This window comes from Malus domestica, chromosome 06 (assembly GCF_042453785.1).
Source record: "Malus domestica chromosome 06, GDT2T_hap1".
Lineage (NCBI taxonomy): Eukaryota > Viridiplantae > Streptophyta > Magnoliopsida > Rosales > Rosaceae > Malus > Malus domestica.
This window is the reverse complement of record NC_091666.1, coordinates 34,584,476-34,602,987: the sequence shown is the minus strand read 5'-3', so window position 1 is coordinate 34,602,987 and position 18,512 is coordinate 34,584,476. Positions and strand designations below refer to the sequence as shown.

The window sequence follows — 18,512 nt, the reverse complement described above, 5'->3', positions numbered from 1 at the left end:
TCATAAAGTTTAGCATCAACCTGAACATATATATACAGAGAGCTTAAGGGGAGGGATCCCCATTTTTTGAAAAAAATGGGGATTAGGTGTGGGGCCCACTTCACATCTAATTTCAACGATCCGAACCGTCTATTTTGTTAGTCTCAATTTATAGATCATCCTTGCAAAATATTAGCTAAATTGGAAATGTTTAAGATATCTAATTGGGTTCAAGGAAATGAACGAATATTTTGTTATATAAGAAAATATGAAATTTGATATTGATAATTAAATAGGCAAATGGTTTCGGATTGAATTGAATTTTTGCAAGGATGATCTATGAATCGAGACTAACAAAATAGACGGTTCGGATCGTTGAAATTTGATGTGAAGTAGGCCCCACACCTAATCCCTTTTTTTTTCAAAAAATGGGGATCCTTCCCCTTAAGCTCTCTGTATATATATGGCATCATGAACAAACACATGCTTCAACAATTTGACATCATAAATCAATTCCCGTTTTAAACCTCCAAGGAAGTAGCTTTTGAGGAGCACAAGACCAACATCTAAAGCATGATTAACAAGCCTACGAAATTCGGTCACATAATCCTTAAGAGTACATGTTTGGTGCAATTTGAAGAGTGCCTCAATACAATCCTCGAAGTCGGATGACCAAAACTCCTTACTAAGTGCACTGGTAAATTTCTCCCAAGAATGAGTAGTAAGGATGTAATTACGCCATTTGAACCACAACATCACTTCGTTCTCCAAGTAGGAGGCTGTAAGGACCTTATGAGGATTTTGAGTGTTGTAATAGGAAAAGTATTGTTCAGCCTTATAGATCCAAATGAGAGGATTGTCGCCATTGAAAAATTGGGGAAAATCCACTCGTTGTTTCCAAGGAAGCCTCAGAGCTCCACCTCCGGTGTCAAACTGATCATGACGAAGTGGGCGAAGAGTCTCTAAATCAGAATCGGAGATGATCTGTGCTGGATTGGAAGATTCGGCACCCCCCAAAAAGGATTGTTCGCACCAAAGTTGCTCAAAGAAGAAAGTTAACTTAGCCTCAAAATCAGCAGAGAGTTTAGCCGAGAGCTTAGCATTCGCGGTAGCGATGAAGGATCGAAGGAAATTGGGAAGGTCTGTCAGAGTTTCTTCAACAGTAGTGAGACGGGGATCTATAGTGGTTAATCAAGTCATCGGAGCATGACGGGGCATACAAGAGGGAATCGAGGATCGAGAATGATGATACCAATTGATATGCACCAAATCTCATATTTCCTAACTCAACCTGCAAGCAGCAATGCCAATGGCAGAATAGCAAGGAATGAGGAGCTAGAGAGAGATGTTTTTGTAATATTTTTCTTTTTTGAATATAACCGTTACTCATTTTCTTTCACAATTGGCTACATATATTGTTCTCCAAACACTTAAAGCCAGCTGGCATAACTAATCACTTAACAACTTAATTAAAATACTTATTTAATTGCTAAACTATGATTAAGATAATCACAATTATAACACACAGGCGAAACCGAAGATGGCAGAGCAACACCATCAGCAGCGGTTCTGGCTCTGACGTCAAGAGGAGCAGCGACAAAGAATGGAAGAGCGAGAATAGGAGGATACGGCGTCGTTTGTGGGTCCGGGTGTTCGATCTGGACCTCCGATCGATGACTCAAAACGTGATTTGTTCAAATCCAACGGCATTGACGCCTCAAACCCCGAATGCCTTAAACAACTCCAAATTGGGTCTTATTCTATTGTCTAAATCAGCCAAAAGCAACTCAGACGTTTGGTATAGCTTTTTGATGTGGCTCCAAGTCAGCCCGTGAGCTCTGAACAGACTCAGTACCGAGTCAAGGTTGTGGGTGGCTGTGGGTTTGAACTGGAGCTTCATGGAAGCAGAAATGGTGGAATCTGGAGACAAACCACATGATTTTTTGAGGTGGGTGTCGGAAGTGGAGGTTGGGAAATGAAGTAGGCGTAGGAAAGCGAGGGTGAAGATGACGCATTTGAAGGTGGGTTTTGGGGGATTTTACAGAAGGAAGTGGGTTTTGGGAAATTGAATAGGAGTAGGAGGGTGCGGGGGAAGAGGAAGGGAGTGGACAAATTTTTTTTATATTTTATTTTAATTTTATTTTAATTTTTTATTTTTTTTTTTAATTTTTGAATATCCACGTGGACTTATATTGACATCTAGCATCCTGTCGCTGCTCATGTGAGTGTTACGTCATCAGTTAATAGAGATTTTGACAGAAAACTTAACAAATGTATGAAAGTGTCCCAAAATTACGACTTTAGGTACCAAACTGAGATGAAAAAAACTTGATGTATGAAAAGTTGAAAATCAAGAAACTTCAGAGTAATAAATTGAGATTAACCCTTTTTGTTTATGTTAACATGTGGATGATTCCTTTGTTTTTTCACAGACAACCATAAAAAAAAATAAAAAATAAAAACTTTAACGAAAAGCTTATGGTACTGTTCACATTAACGAAAAATCATATTTTTACACTAAAAAGTTAATCCTACTACTATTTACTTTACCTTTTATTTTTTTCTTATCATTAAAACTCAAAATTTTCAAATCTTTTTCATTAGTTTTTCTCAAAAAAGAAAAAAAGAAACTACTTAAACCTTTTAATTTTCTTTTGTTTTTTCTTTGGGGTGGTTGCTATTGCTTTTTCTCGCCATAATTCTCTATCCGATAAGCGTCACACTCAAGCACGATGGAAGCCAGACTAATGAATTTTTATTCCTGGGCTATCCTACTCAATGTTTAAACATGAGATTTTTTTTTTTAAGATATGTGTATATATTTGCACTTAATAATACGGCTTAATGATATTTATTCTCATTTAAATGAGAGCACGAGATCTAATTATTATGACATACTCATTATGTAGTTTAACTTAAATTATGCATTTCTTAGTATAAATATATCGTTGTATTTTAAGCCTCTATTGACGACTTCCCCAAATTTCATTGATGGAAAACATGAACATTCTATAAGTAGAGAGAATTATTGCAAACTGTCCAGACTAAATATGTGATCTAGTTTTAAAAAAGTAATGAGAATTATTGCAGGGTGATGGAGTAGCTAGAGGGTAAGCCAAAGGCCACTTGCTATAGTGAGCATTGATGAATGATGAGTGGTAGGCTGCTTTGGCTTTGCATTATTTTTCAAATTCATCAGAATTTTTGCTAAAACTTCATTTCTTTACTTTTAAAAAATGAAGTGGCATGCTGTCAACTTGCCATTTAATCACATGTCGATATATCATCTCAACAAGTAGCACTTAAAAATCCCCAATTGGACACCACATCCTCTCTATCCTTCCACCTTCGTAGTTCGTACTACTACTCCCTCCACCCTCCTCCGCCGGCTGCATGGCCCGCACGTGCTTTTCACTCCCCCTTACATTAAAAAACGAAGCCCTTTATAAATGAAAGGGTTCTCCTTTCATTTCATTTCATCTCAATACAACTCTCCACTCCGCACTCCACCAACACAACCACCGCAAATCCAAATGGCTCTCATCCGTGAACGCCGCCAGCTCAACCTTCGCCTCCCCCTGCCCGACCTCTCCGAGCGCCGCCCCCGTTTCTCTCTCCCCCTCCCTCCCACCGCCCCCACCACCGCCGTCACCACCAACACCTCCTCCTGTGCCGCTATCTCCGCTGCTGACCTCGAGAGACTCGAAGTCCTCGGCCATGGAAACGGCGGCACCGTCTACAAGGTCCGCCACAAGCGGACTTCAGCCAACTACGCTTACAAACTCGTCCAAGGTGACTCCGACCTCACTGTCCGCCGTCAGCTCTTCCGCGAGATGGAAATCCTCCGCCGCACAGACTCTCCCTACGTCGTCCACTGCCACGCAATCTTCGAACAGCCCTCCGGTGACATCGGGATTCTCATGGAGTACATGGACTCCGGCACCCTCGAGACCTTGCTTAAATCCAATGGCACCTTCTCCGAGCTAAAACTTGCCTACGTGGCGCGGCAAGTTCTTAACGGCCTCAACTACCTCCACACCCACAAAATCATCCACCGCGACATCAAACCAACAAATCTTCTAGTAAACTGTCTCATGGAAGTAAAAATCGCCGACTTCGGAGTGAGCAAGATCATGTGCCGAACTTTGGACGCCTGCAACTCCTACGTCGGAACTTGCGCTTACATGAGCCCGGAGAGATTCGACCCGGATACTTACGGCGGCAATTACAACGGCTACGCCAGTGACATATGGAGTTTGGGGCTGACCCTGATGGAGCTCTACATGGGTCACTTCCCGTTCTTGCCTCCAGGTCAGAGACCAGACTGGGCCACCCTCATGTGCGCCATATGTTTTGGAGAGCCACCCACCTTGCCGGAGGGGGTGTCCGAGGAGTTTCGGAGCTTCATGGAGTGTTGCTTGCAGAAGGAGTCTGGCAAGAGGTGGTCCGCCGCTCAGCTTCTGACCCATCCGTTCGTCTGTAAAGATACCGTGAGGATATGAAGAATCCGTCGTGGGGAAGTTTAGAAATCTTGCAAGGGCTTACAAGGACGAGCTGGGTAATTAACTTGGGTTATTCTCTGCTAATTGATCAAGGCCACTTGCTCCTCTATACTAATATGTTGTCGGTGGATTTAAGGTGGAACTTCAACTTTTTTTAAGATTCAGAATTCGTTTCCTGCTCGTCAAACCTAATTATTTGTCGGTCGCCGGGTTTGGCATGAATTTTCCGGACACTGGTTACTGTAGGAATTTTATGATCTTTTGTATATACTGGCCGGATTCGGATTCTTTCTTTGTGGATTATGGTGTTAATTAATCTTATCTGTTAATTAAATTATGATTAAGAGAATCATATGAATATTAAATTTCCCTTTGATTCTATTTGTATTCCGGCTATTGAACATCACGAAATTAATTATTAAAATTTCTAACTGACTAAATGTCGGAGTTCAACCTACACTTGAAGTTGACGAGGGAACGGACCAATAAGTGTAAAAGGAGACATTGAAGATTATATTAATTTCTCTCAACTATGAATAGTTTGATATATTAGTCAATTAAGTAGAGGCTGTACGTAATTGATCAACCCTACTTCCTAGCTGGTGTTCAAAGACTAGTCAAGTTGCAGGAAGAAAAAAATCAATAATCGTATGCTTTCTATGACGAAACTAGGAGCTGGGATTTTTTATTTTTTTTGGGGTCTAATTAACCAAGATCAGGTCTTCTCCTAAAACAAAGATCATGATCAGATAGTAGGCTAAACCGTGCACGAAGTAAAGAAATCATGCTAACACTACAACTCTCAATCCAACAACTAAGAATAGAAGAAAAATGCATTGGCTCCACTTATTCACAAATTCCTTGTTAAGAGTATCAATCCCACGTCGGCAAAAGAATAAACCTTGTATATGCCTATAAGTAGTTGGTTTATTCTTCATATTGCCAATTGGTTTTATTGTGAAACTTCAACTTGCTTCACACGGGGAGGTCTTTTTGAGAGTATCAATCCCTAATCGATGAAATAATAGACATTGCATATGCTTATAAGTAATTGAACTACTATTCTTATTTCATGTCCAACGTGCATAATTAATATATTGTTGTTTAAATTAAAAGACGTACAATCATCATAGATTTGTTGTTATCCAATCTTCAAGAATATCTTATAAAGTTGGTTTCTTGCTAGCCTCCACTGGCAAGTGACAAATTTCCAAGTTGTTGCAATAAATAAAAAATGGAATGTCCCTTTCATGAGCCAAGCAGATACATATGTCATCGTATGTAAAGAGTCGAAGCCATTTCCTGCGTTTTTGTTGAAACAATCCTGGCCGTTTAAAGATTTTTGGGTGGAATTACACTGCATATAAAGGAAAATCTTGTTAAGAGTTTTTTTATAAGGGCAACTTTCTCATATCTAGTGAGACAAACCTTACACATAAGTGATGACGCAATCTTGATGACCTACACAAGTTTTTTTCTCAATAACATTGGAGAGATTAAATTTGCACATAAAATTTTGAAAACTAAAGGACATAGAAGTTAATGATTGATTTATTACTTAAGCGATGATAAACATGTTCATTCTTATTATTGACACATTATTTATTTTGTAAATTTTATTTACAAATTTAATCTACCTGATATTAACCTTTTCTCTCGAGCCAGATGATTGGCTGCCAAATCCGGTGATGAATACAAATTTGGTGCAAGCGAAGGCTGTCATGGCACGAAAGTTGGGTGCTTCTTGACAGCTTCGATCGATCCTGAAAAATACAAGACATGATGAGTCAGCAAATAACTCCTCAATCCGTAGGAGAATTGAGAAAAAGGAAAATATGCATGTCAAAATCAAAGCTTTGCCCAATATCATGCATGAACCACAACGCTCCATGTCACACGATTCACTGCCCAACTTGATCATCCTTGAGGGGTCGTCAATCTCAATCATGGAGTCCTTCAAATGTCACCGTCCAAATAGTTAACTAGGTTTGATAAATTATTAAGTACGTTTTATTTTCAAATTTTAAAATCGGAAATCTAACATAAATCTAAAACTGAAGAAATCAGAGAGCTTAGAAATAGGGAAATGAAAGAAAACTGGATCAACTAGCCGCAATGTTAATTAATTTGATTCTGAGACATAGGTATTTGATTATGGATTTGAAGGAAAAGTACTCGCATTGTTTGGTTTTCGTACGTGTTAGTAAATACAATAGAAAGTTAATTAAAAGTGAAATGATTTTCATACCATATTCTTATAAACATAGGAAACTCAAAAGTTAAAGTAATTTTGATTTTTATATCTCTGTGTATGTAAACATGCTCTAAATGAGATGTTATGCAACAACAAATTAAACTATATATTACAATTAATTAAACACTTAAATTGCTAATGGAGAATGATTAATTTGTGCACTCTTCTCATTTTCACTCAGACATAGCTTAAAGAGAAAATGCAAGAAAAAAAAAAGAAAATTAAACAATAATTTCATTCATGCTTTCTACAGCAGGGCGTAGCACATAGGTATAGAAAAGTCTACATTTGTATTCGATAACCTAATGAGTATGGACCAAATGGAAACCTAGCCCATAAAACTATGCTAACAGTCCATAGGAATTGGAATGCGCTCGTCTAGAGTACAGAGTCATGGAGAATTAGAGGATAGAATTAAGTAAAGAAGTGCATACAAAATCGCAAGAGAATGCGAAAATAACACCCTGTCATCTTTAGGTCATGCTTAGAAGTTAGAAGCATCACAATTTTCACGCAACAAACTAATCTAATGTCAAGTAATAGTTCGAAGAAATTTTATCCTGGAGAAGAAAGGTGAGCGTCGAGTTCCTACATTCGGCCAATGCAATACGGCATCACTCAAAGATCATATGACAAACTTCTGTTAATATAGTCTGATTGTTGTTGGCAAACTGTTAGCTAACCCGTCAAAACATAGATAATATAATTGCATGTATCAGGAAGAAATCGGGGATTTTAAAGGAGTTTAGCGAAATCAGAATGTACATGCTAAAATGAAGATAAATGACAGAAAAATAGGTCAGAAAATTGAACCAGCCAGCAACCTCAAGTTTGGTTAATTGAAATTTGATGATAATAAGAGCAGTTCCACTATGGGAAAGGCCCCCCCAGGGCTATCCACTATTTAATCCACCTAGTGAACAGTAATTGTCCTTAATGAACAGTAATTACATTTTGCATCTCCACCCCTATACTTGAATAGCCCTGGTAATAGGTAAATAAAATAATAGTATTTTTTGCAACTTGCTTGGAATTCTCGTGCTCTCTCCACTCCCTCACGAGTCACGACACTCACTCTCTTTCCACTCATCTTTCTCACTTCTCTCCATTTTTCTGAAGTTCCTCTTTCTCTCTAAGCTCTCGACACTCTCACTCTTTCTAGAGCTCCGAGAGCTCTCACCCACTTTCCTCTTTGAAATTAAACAAATCAAACTCCAAAACCATGAAACCTTAATCCCTAGGACTAAAGGATCCTAGCTATACCGTTGCACGTGTCATCGGACCATCACGGTGTAAACCACCATTGAAGCCGAGAGCTTCAAGATCTGAAACTCAAACCTAGGTGAGGTTCTCTATGCAAATCTTGTTTCATTATGTCTTAATGTTGCTTGGGACAAGATTTGTGGTGTTTTTCCAGTTCAAAATCAGAGGTTTAATCCCCTGCAATTTCTCTAAAACCTTGCCCAGTTTTTGGTCACCTCATCGGAGCAAACTCTGGCAAGTTTGTGGGTTCTGGAGCTCTTGTTCAGTTTGAATCCATTCCAGGTACTTAAATGCCTCTTTGCATGTGAAAATTAGTTGGAAATTACTAAGGTTTGACATGCATGCATATTGTTTTTCCCCATTTCCAGAATCCGGCGAAGAAACCCAGCCATTGCAGGCCATTTTCCGACAATAAAAAAGTGGATGACGTCTAGGTGACGTCAACCTTGCATCACATTACCTTCGGGCTCATGGGCTGGCAACTCGTGTCGGGCCTCTCCCAAGGGCCTGCTCAGGCTCCCTCACCAGCACAAGCTGGGGTTGCTTACTCGAGCTCTCTGCCACTATTCGCAAGCCTGTCCCTTGGGCTCCAGCACACGCTAGAGCTACTATAATAATATGATACGTCAGTATCTCCAACAAAAGTGACACAGAAAAAGAGCTACCAGAGTATACCTGCTATGTGTAGCTTATGTGTAAGATTGGTATTTGGATCTTCGGAAAAGGATCCTCCCCGGATCTTCTTTGTGAGGATCCGGAAGATCAATTAATTATGTTCGTTCATCGTACATCGTGCGATTAGAAATCATTTTAAATTTAAAATTTAAAATTGAATATAAATAGTATCTAACGAAAATTGACCGCACGATGTACGATGAACAAATATGATTAATCAATTCCCTGAATCCCTACAAAGAGAATCCGAAGATGATCATTTTCCCACAATTAGGTGGCCACGCCAGCCAATGGCGGCTTGGGATTTGAGTACACCGATTTGGTCAGTTGGAAGGAGTGGTTTGGGATCCCAAAACCAAACCGTGCCTTAAGTAATAACTTTTATGTCTTCGAACAAGTTTTGATTTCAATTCTTATCGAAATATAGACTTTTGTCTCATCCAATTTCACCTTAATTTTTGCATAGTAAAAACATCATTTTACTTTTAATAAAGTGTTTATGGATGAAAAGTCATAAGAACCCGTTCTATTAAAAATATCAAAGTTTGTAATGCACACATTTGACAGTGATATGGAAAACATGCATCACATTGCCGTCAAGTGCATAGTGTGTTAAAATTTTAAGGTAATGGATTGACATAAAATACATTCTTTACACAAACACAAAGATACGACAAGACATGAAAAAATACCAATTTAAAAGAAAAGAAGACATACGGCATGTCGACCTCCCACCAAATTGTGTCATCTTCTTCGTGTGGCCTCTTTTCACCAGATCGCATCATCTACCTGCGAGGCCTTCTTCCACTAGATCACGTTATCTTCTTCGCAAGGCCTTTTTGTTGCGAGTTATATACTAGTTAAAGTGTAAATGGTAGTTTATTGTCCCACATTGGTGAAGTACATATGTAATACCAATTGTAACTCCTATATATACTCTAGTTTGGAGATTAATGAATATATAAGAAATTCTCAAGTATTGTCATATATATTTTGGTATTTACCATGTTTAGTTAATATTGGTATTTACCATGTTTAGTTTAATATGGCATCAAAGTAGTTCACTCTTGGTGACCTGTGTGCTTTAATTTTGTGCCATATTTTTCGTGATTTCCTTCGTGAAAAAAAAAAGTGGATAGTGTTGTGCTATAGTACAACACTTTGCTACAGTGCATGAACAATGGTCTGCTTGTGAACAGCGATCCTCTACAATGCCGTAAACAGTGATTGCTACAGTCCCGTGAATAGTCTCTGCTACATTGTCGTGAACAGTGATTGCTACAGTGTTCTGGTAAATAGTTTTCATTCTGCTGCGTATCTTTTGTGCCTTTATTGTTCGTGATTTTGTTCAATGGCTCAATATAATCATAGTGTTGTTATGCATCTTGGTGGAACAAATAAATAGATAATTGATATTGGGGCCACTGATCATGTGACTAGTGACCCTAGAGTGTTTGATGAGTTATGTGATTATGTTCGTGATCCGTATATTACTAATGCAAATTGAGCACTTTCCCCTGTGAAGGGTGAAGGCACTATCTCTCTGACTCCAACCTTACCACTGGTCTGTGCTTTACTTGTTCCTGATGTTAAGTGCAATCTTTTGTCGGTTGGAAAACTTCTTGATACCTTATATTGTTCTGCTCACTTCTACCCTACGTATTGTTATTTTCAAGACATTCAAACTCAGAAGATAATTGGTCCTGGTAAAAGAATATGAGGTTTGTACATCTTGACTATGGAGGATACTGTTGTTTCCGGTTCAAATAATCATCAATTTTTAAGTGCTAAAGTGGATGATAGACATCAAATTTGGTTGTGGTATCGACGATTGGGACATTCATCATTCAGTTATATGAAACATCTATTTCCTTCTTTGTTTCGCACTTGTAATGATTCAGAGTTCAAGTGTAAAACATGTGTCCTGGCTAAGAGTCATCATGCTTCCTTTCTCGTAAGTGATTCTAAAGCTACTTTGTCATTTGATTTGATACATTCTGATGTGTGGGGTCCGGCGAAAGTTACGTCCAATGGATTCCGTTGGTTTGTTACTTTTATTGATGATTGTACTCGGTTAACTTGGTTGTTCTTGATGAAGAATAAAAGTGATGTTCCGTTACTTCTTCAAGAATTTTGTACAATGGTGTCTACTCAGTTTCATACCAAAGTTAAGGTCTGATAATGGAGGAGAATATGTGAATCACACTTTGGCATGCTTTTTTCGTGATCATGGTATTATTCACCAGACAACTACTCCGTTTACACCCCAAAAAAATGGTGTGTCCAAACAGAAGATTCGTCAAATAATAAAGGTTGCTCGCTCCTTGATGTTGGATAAATGTGTTCCTAATCATTTATTATGGGGTCATATTGTTTTGGCTGCTGTGTATTTGATCAATCGTGTTCCAGGTAAGGTCTTGATTTTCAGACACCGCTTGATGTGCTACAAAAACATGTTTCTCTTGTTTCTGTATCAAAGCTTCCTCCGAAAGTGTTTGGGTGTATTGCGTATGTGCATGTCTACTCTCATCAGCGGAGTAAACTTGATACATGTGCTCTCCGGTGTGTCTTTATTAGGTATGTTAACAATAAAAAAGGTTATAAGTGTTATCATCATCCGACTCAAAAAACTTATATTACCATAGATGTCACCTTCCATGAGGAAGTTTCGTATTTTGTGAAGCCCTCTTTCGACTCTCCACTTCATGGGGATAGGGGGAGTGAAGTGCAGATTCGAAGAGATGGTATAGATGATGTGTTATAGGCAAAGTTGGGAACATAACCTATTATGTTGCATGATACTGATCAATCTGCTACAGATAGTGATCGGTCACCTGTCATTCCCGAAACTATTTCTACTGATGACAGATCAAATGTGCCCAGCAAGTTGCATGTTAGTATGTTTGACGAATTACATTCTGATGATCGGTTGTCTGCTGCTGATATGTCTAATGAGTTGCCTGATGATGGTTCATCCAGTGATGATTCTTTTAACAGTTTGGTACAAGATGGTGGCATACATGAGGTAAATTCTGACGATTCTTCTACTTATCAGTTGCCTCCACGAGCTAATCGTGGAAACCCTAAAGTACAATATGAGCCTGATATGCATGCCAAAGCCAAATATCCTATCAACAATTATATGTATACTCATCGTTTGTCCAAATCGTATGCATCTTACATATGTCAGCTATCTAGTCTATCAATTCCAACAAAATTGCAAGATGCTTTGTTTGACCCTAAGTGGGTTAATGCCATGAAAGTTGAGATGGAAGCTTTGGAAAATAATTCTACTTGGGATTTGGTTCCTTTACCAAACGAGAAGAAAGCCGTTGGATGTAGATGAGTGTTTACTATTAAGCACAAAGCAGATGGTTCTATCGACCGGTATAAAGCCAGATTAGTTGCTAAGGGTTATACTCAAACTTATGGGGTGGATTATCAGGAGACGTTTGCTTCTGTTGCCAAACTTAATACTATGCATGTTCTTTTGTCCTTAACAGCAAACCAGGATTGGTCTCTGTTGCAGTTTGATGTTAAGAATTCTTTTCTTCATGATGATCTTTAAGAGGAAATTTATATGGATCTCCCACCTGGTATTGGAACATCTCTTGGAAAAGGTGTAGTATGCAGGTTACGAAAGGCTTTGTATGGTTTGAAACAATATCCTAGAGCGTGGTTTGAGAGGTTTGCAAGTTCAATGAAGAAGTTTGGGTATATCCAAAGTCATTTAGATCATACTTTGTTTCTAAAGCGACAAAATGGTAAGCTAACTGCATTGATTATTTATGTTGATGACATGATAGTGACTGGTAATGATCAGAATGAGATACAACGCCTTCAAAAGTACCTAGCTACTGAATTTAAGATGAAAAATTAGGTGAATTGAAGTATTTTCTTGGAATCGAGGTTGCACGATCCAAGCATGGTATTTTTCTGTCTCAACGGAAGTATGTTCTTGATTTGTTAGCTGAAACAGGTATGTTAGATTGCAAACCTGTTGATACTCCAATTGAGCAGAATCATCGTCTGGGCTTATTTCTAGATCAAGTTCCTACTAATAAGGAACATTATTAGAGGCTTATGGGGAGATTAATTTATTTATCTCACACTCGCCCTAACATTGCTTATGCAGTTAGTGTGGTAAGTCAGTTTATGCACTCACCTAGTGAAGCTCATATGGATGCAGTAACCCATATTTTAAGGTACTTGAAGATGGCTCCTGGCAGAGGCTTGGTTTTCTCCAAGAATGGTCATTTGAATGTCGAAGGGTATACAGATGCAGATTGGGCAGGTTCTATTACTGATCGGCGATCTACATCTGGATACTTTACGTTCGTGGGTAGTTACTTGGAGAAGCAAGAAACAAAAAGTGGTGGCTAGGTTAAGTGCAGAAGCTGAGTTTCGTAGTATGTCTCATGGTGTATGCGAGTTGTTGTGGTTGAAAAAATTGTTGAGAGATCTTGGGTTTAAACCCAAGGGTGATATGAAACTTCATTGTGATAACAAGACTACTATTAAGATTGCTCATAATCCAGTGCAACATGATCGAACAAAACATGTGGAGATTGATCGACATTTCATTAAGGAAAAATTGGATGCTGGAATTATTATATTTCCGTTTGTGAGATCTGAAGATCAACTTGCTGATGTTCTTACTAAGGCTATGTCTAATAGTGGGTTTTCCAACTCACTTGATAAGTTGGGCATGCGTGACATCTTTGCACCAACTTGAGGGGGAGTGTTGCGAGTTATATATTAGTTAAATTATAAATAGTAGTTTATTGTCCCACATTGGTGAAGTACATATGTAATACCAATTGTAACTCCTATATATACTCCACTTTGGAGATTAATAAATATATAAGAAATTCCCAAGTATTGTCATATATATTTTTGGTATTTACCATGTTTAGTTTGATATTGGTATTTACCATGTTTAGTTTAATACTCCTTCCACCAGATTGTGTCATCTCCATCCCAAGGCCTTTTTCCGCCATATTGCATCAAAGGCAATTAATTGCGGGGATATCTGTATCCAAATCGTCGTAATACCTATATTCATCCGTCAAACACCGTTTTTGTTGATCTAGATACGTATCCGACCATATTGTATCCACTCGTATATCTGATACGCAATGCGTGACAGAACTGTTGTATCCGTGCATCATATTTATAGAATTACATGAAAAAATTTATTAAGGTAACAAATTTGACATGATATAATTCATTAAGATAATGATCATAACACAAACATGACCTATTTGCCAACTCTATTTAGAGTTGCTTGTAAACCAAATGAAAAGAAGAAGAAAAAGTATCTTTTCCGTTTGTTTTTCATGTGACAAATTGCAACTCAGAGAAAAAGTTCACATCCCTTTATAATTCTTAACATGTAATGCAGTAAGAAAGAGAAATTTGTTATAAATAGACAAAAGTGTGAGAGAGATAACTTTTGTTTGAGATATAAGTGAAATGGGTGTAATGTATCATATTGTTTTTTTTTTAATTGTATCATATAAAAGATGCAAGTAAATGGAGAGATGGGATATTGATATTATTACTTTCACTCTTGATCTTATGTGTTGTAACGAGATTACAAACATATATCTAGATATAAATGTTTTGATCCGACACAACCTTATATGTATCAAAAGAAAATCTTACCACACTAAGACTTTTCACCTAAAACCTTTAATGGTTGCCCCCAAAAATTTAATTTGAGTTGTTTCCTTGTATAATTTCGTATGTAACATTCACACTAAGGGGAGGTGTATTCAATTAGGATTTTGAGAGATTTTAATGGATTTATAAATTCATAAATTTTTATAGAGTTTAACTGATTTGTAGAGATTTCATCTAAAATTTTGATTCAATTTCCTCGAAATCTCATCCGAATATATGGGATTTGTGGATGCTTAAAATACATTATAAAATCTCTCTAATTCCCTCTGATTCCTTAACTCTGTCAAATTCTTTAAATTCAAATTATAATTGAATACACCTGGAATGTTATAAACTTCTTTAAAATTTTAATTGAATACACCTAGATTTCAAAGGATTTTAATAAACTATCTTAAAATACTGATTGAATACACATTAAATTTCAGAGAATGACTTAAAATCCGGATTGAATACATATTCAATTTCAGATAATAACTTATATTTTAAAATCGCTTAAAATCTCAATTAAATACATCCCCATAGTGTCACGACAAATAGAAATTCTTATCTAATCCATTTGGATTTATCTACCACCACAGGCCTTTACGATGAATGGAATAACTCCCGAAAATGTCAACAAACCAAGTGCCACTGCCAATCCCGTCTGTCACCATCCACATGCATTCTCTCTACGAATTATAAAATTCCAATTTTCCACCTTCAATCCAAGTCGATCAAACGCTACAAGACGCAACCGATTCCTTCAACCTCCCGTCTCTCTCTCCCTCTTTCTAGAGCCAACTGAATATTTTTAACTCGGATTCAATCTCGATCATCACCGTCTTGTTCTTCTTCCTCTGCTCCTTCCTGTTATTCATTCCTCCAGTTTACTTGCAGAAGAGTGACCCAAATTCTTGATCCATGGCGTCTTTAAGCTTTACGCAGATCAAAGGCAACAACCCAGTTGCTGAGTTTTCCAGAAGGACTCGTCCTGAGCTGGGTTTGATTCGGCCCAACCGAGTTGGGTTCAGGGTGTTGGCCTCCGAGAGCAAGGCGGAACCTAATCTTAGTGTTACTGTTAATGGGTTGCACATGCCCAACCCGTTCGTTATCGGGTCGGGTCCGCCCGGGACTAACTATACGGTGATGAAGAGGGCCTTTGATGAAGGCTGGGGTGCTGTGATTGCCAAAACTGTATGTCTTGTTGCTCTCTTTCTCTTTCGTTTGGATCCTGAGTTTGAATTGGATGAAAAGATTGTGAATTTGCAAGGTTGGACTGTTTGATTATAAGCTTTTTCATAATTCAGCTGTTTGGTTACCGAGAAAGTCCAGGAAAAGAAATTTTAGAATGATGATTAGCAGAGATATTGGGTGGTAGTATGATGAAGTAAAGAATGAAACTTGGATGATTATGTGTGTTTGATATCTTCGATTTTATGTAGTTGGTGCCATTTTAGCAAAATCGTTTAAGTGATTTGCTAATAATGTCCTGTTAGCAGATGTGTTCGACCGAAAAGTATTAAGATTTAGTTATTTTTGTGGCTAAAATTGTCGAAAGTGAAAGCCCATTTGCTGATCTACAATGCCATCTCTTAGTTAAAGCCATATACGCTGGTTTGGTATTGTTCTGCTTTGAAAAAAAACTGCTTCTACTGTGCTGTGAGAATAAACTCATTTTTTCTGCGTTTTCAGCTTTTTTTCACCCAAAACTGTGAAAATAAGCTGTTTTTAAGTGTTTACCAAACACCTTTTTGAGCTCAGCTTTTCTTTATACCCACTTTTTATAAAAAAGCACCTCAGTACCAAATCAGTACTTAGTTTTAAAGAGCCAAAAAACCAAACTTGATGATAGTAAAGTGGACAAATATGTGCATTTAGCCTTTTTGTATGAAAAAAATGACCTATGAACCAGTTGACTGGGTATCATGCAAAGAAAGGGATCTTAAAGATAGGAACTACAGATAATAGTTGGTTAAGGTATTCTGTTTTGCGTGCATGTGAGTGGAAACTCTTCACATTGCAATTTTTCAATTCAATCTTAATTTATGTTTTGATAGGTATCACTAGATGCAGAAAAGGTAAAAAATGTCACTCCTCGATATGCTCGGCTACGAGTAGAAGGAAATGGCTCTGCCAAAGGGCAAATTATTGGGTGGCAGAACATAGAACTGATCAGTGATCGACCTCTTGAAATTATGTTGAAAGAATTTAAGCAACTAAAAGAAGAGTATCCAGATAGGATTCTGATTGCTTCAATTATGGAGGAATACAATAAAGCTGGCTGGGAGGAACTTATTGACCGTGTTGAGCAAACTGGAGTTGTAAGTTATAGTACTTAACTAAATTTCTGTTATAACTTTTGTACTTTGATCTTGGATTGTCTTCCATCTAACACCAGAATTTTTTTCCTCAGGATGCCCTTGAAATCAATTTTTCTTGTCCTCATGGTATGCCAGAGCGCAGGATGGGTGCTGCGGTTGGTCAAGACTGTGCACTTCTGGAAGAAGTCTGTGGCTGGATCAATGCCAAAGCCACAGTTCCTGTTTGGGCAAAGATGACTCCTAACATTACTGACATCACACAGGTTAACTTGCTTTCGCCTTCTCTTGCATTCCTAAAGATGTGTTGACTCCTTGTATTCTTGTTGAGAAATTCAACATGAACAGCTCTAAATAACAGTAGTTTCTTCTCTAAGTTTTTTTTCTTCATATTTATGTACATTTTCTATTATATGCATGTTACGAGATGTTTATCACTTTCATGGACAGTTATATCTATTGTGATCTTGCTCAGATCCGTTATCGTTTTGTTTATAGCCAGCTCGAGTGGCTCTGAGCTCAGGATGTGAGGGCGTGGCAGCTATTAATACCATCATGAGTGTAATGGGGATCAATCTAACTACCTTACGGCCTGAGCCTTGTGTGGAGGGGTATGCTGCCAAAACCAGAAATTCATATTGTTCGGTTTGAATTGTCATTCATCTCAGGGAAACATGCCTAAATTTTCTCTCAGATACTCAACTCCTGGGGGCTATTCGGCTAAAGCAGTTCATCCGATTGCATTGGCAAAAGTGATGAACATAGCAAAATTAATGAAATCAGAGTTTGGTGATACAGATTACTCGCTTTCTGGTATTGGGGGTGTTGAGTCAGGTGGCGATGCTGCTGAGTTCATTCTTCTTGGAGCAAATACTGTTCAGGTAGGTTGAGAACTAATTGTTGTAGTTTCTGTATATTAAAATGATGTGATTTCTATAGTTAGGTGGAGTGACCGACTCTTTGGACATTCAACGCCACTGTAGAATGGATCTCAGGATCTCTCAGTATAACCTGACAATGAATAATGCATCTCATAATTGACTTAGAAATATACAGATGCTTTTTTTGTCTCTCGGAGATGTCATTGTTGGTATGAACTATGGAGATAAGATTTCCTCTCGAATGCTAATTTACGTTAGGAAGAGTCTAATGACTAGTTCAGGTTCAGGAAACTTAATCTATCATGCTGCAAATGTTATTTAAGCAACGTGCCATGATAACTGATTGGAAAGCACGACTGGTGGAAGTCACTGGAAAGGTCTTAGCATATACAAAAGTGGAGCTTTAATGCGCATTTGAAATTATTGAGTTTCATTTGCAGGTCTGCACCGGGGTCATGATGCACGGATATGGTGTTGTGAAGAAACTTTGTTCCGAGCTGAAGGATTTTATGAAACAGCACAATTTCTCATCCATTGAAGATTTCAGGGGGTATGTGCTTTACGAAGAACGAATGTTAAATCTAAACAGAACATTTCTTGAGGTGAAAAATGAATTTCACTCGTATTTTATTTTGATATTTTTGATGAATTTGCAGGGCTTCTCTCGAATACTTTACAACACATACAGATTTAGTAACAAGACAACAGGAAGCAATCAAACAGAGGAAAGCCATCCGGAAAGGATTGCAATCTGATAAAGACTGGACAGGAGACGGTTTCGTGAAAGAGACCGAGAGCATGGTTTCCAACTAAGCTGGACAACCAAACCAATTGAAATAAAGTGGGATGTTCTTAGATATTTGAAGAAATAAGCTGCACTGCATGAACATTTAAGCTGATAATGTATAAACTTCTTCTGATGCTTTCCAATTTAATCAAAGCTAATTAAACAGAATCATGATTTAATTAATCTCTA

General features: G+C 37.9%; 2 protein-coding genes across 2 annotated transcripts; both read left to right on the top strand.

Moving 5' to 3' along the window:
• The first annotated feature begins 3,126 nt into the window (after positions 1 to 3,126).
• On the top strand, positions 3,127 to 4,862 carry LOC103438110 (mitogen-activated protein kinase kinase 9-like). Its single transcript, XM_008376653.4, has one exon. It carries the CDS (start codon positions 3,429 to 3,431, stop codon positions 4,479 to 4,481), a length of 1,053 nt encoding a protein of 350 aa, XP_008374875.2. The 5' UTR covers positions 3,127 to 3,428; the 3' UTR covers positions 4,482 to 4,862.
• Positions 4,863 to 14,932: 10,070 nt separating this feature from the next.
• On the top strand, positions 14,933 to 18,491 carry LOC103438108 (dihydropyrimidine dehydrogenase (NADP(+)), chloroplastic). The gene is made up of 7 exons (XM_008376650.4): positions 14,933 to 15,531; positions 16,395 to 16,658; positions 16,751 to 16,921; positions 17,154 to 17,266; positions 17,350 to 17,536; positions 17,977 to 18,086; positions 18,193 to 18,491. Exons 1-7 carry the CDS (start codon positions 15,259 to 15,261, stop codon positions 18,347 to 18,349), a joined length of 1,275 nt encoding a protein of 424 aa, XP_008374872.1. The 5' UTR covers positions 14,933 to 15,258; the 3' UTR covers positions 18,350 to 18,491.
• The last annotated feature ends 21 nt before the right edge of the window (positions 18,492 to 18,512 follow it).

What these genes read in the sequence shown, in the direction of transcription:
- LOC103438110 (XM_008376653.4), top strand. Translation starts at nt 3,429, where the DNA reads ATGAAAGGGTTCTCCTTTCATTTCATTTCATCTCAATACAACTCTCCA.
- LOC103438108 (XM_008376650.4), top strand. Translation starts at nt 15,259, where the DNA reads ATGGCGTCTTTAAGCTTTACGCAGATCAAAGGCAACAACCCAGTTGCT. An exon ending in CCTGAGCCTTGTGTGGAGGG is followed by an intron (nt 17,267 to 17,349) that starts GTATGCTGCCAA and finishes ATTTTCTCTCAG; the next exon opens with ATACTCAACTCCTGGGGGCT. An exon ending in TCCATTGAAGATTTCAGGGG is followed by an intron (nt 18,087 to 18,192) that starts GTATGTGCTTTA and finishes ATGAATTTGCAG; the next exon opens with GGCTTCTCTCGAATACTTTA.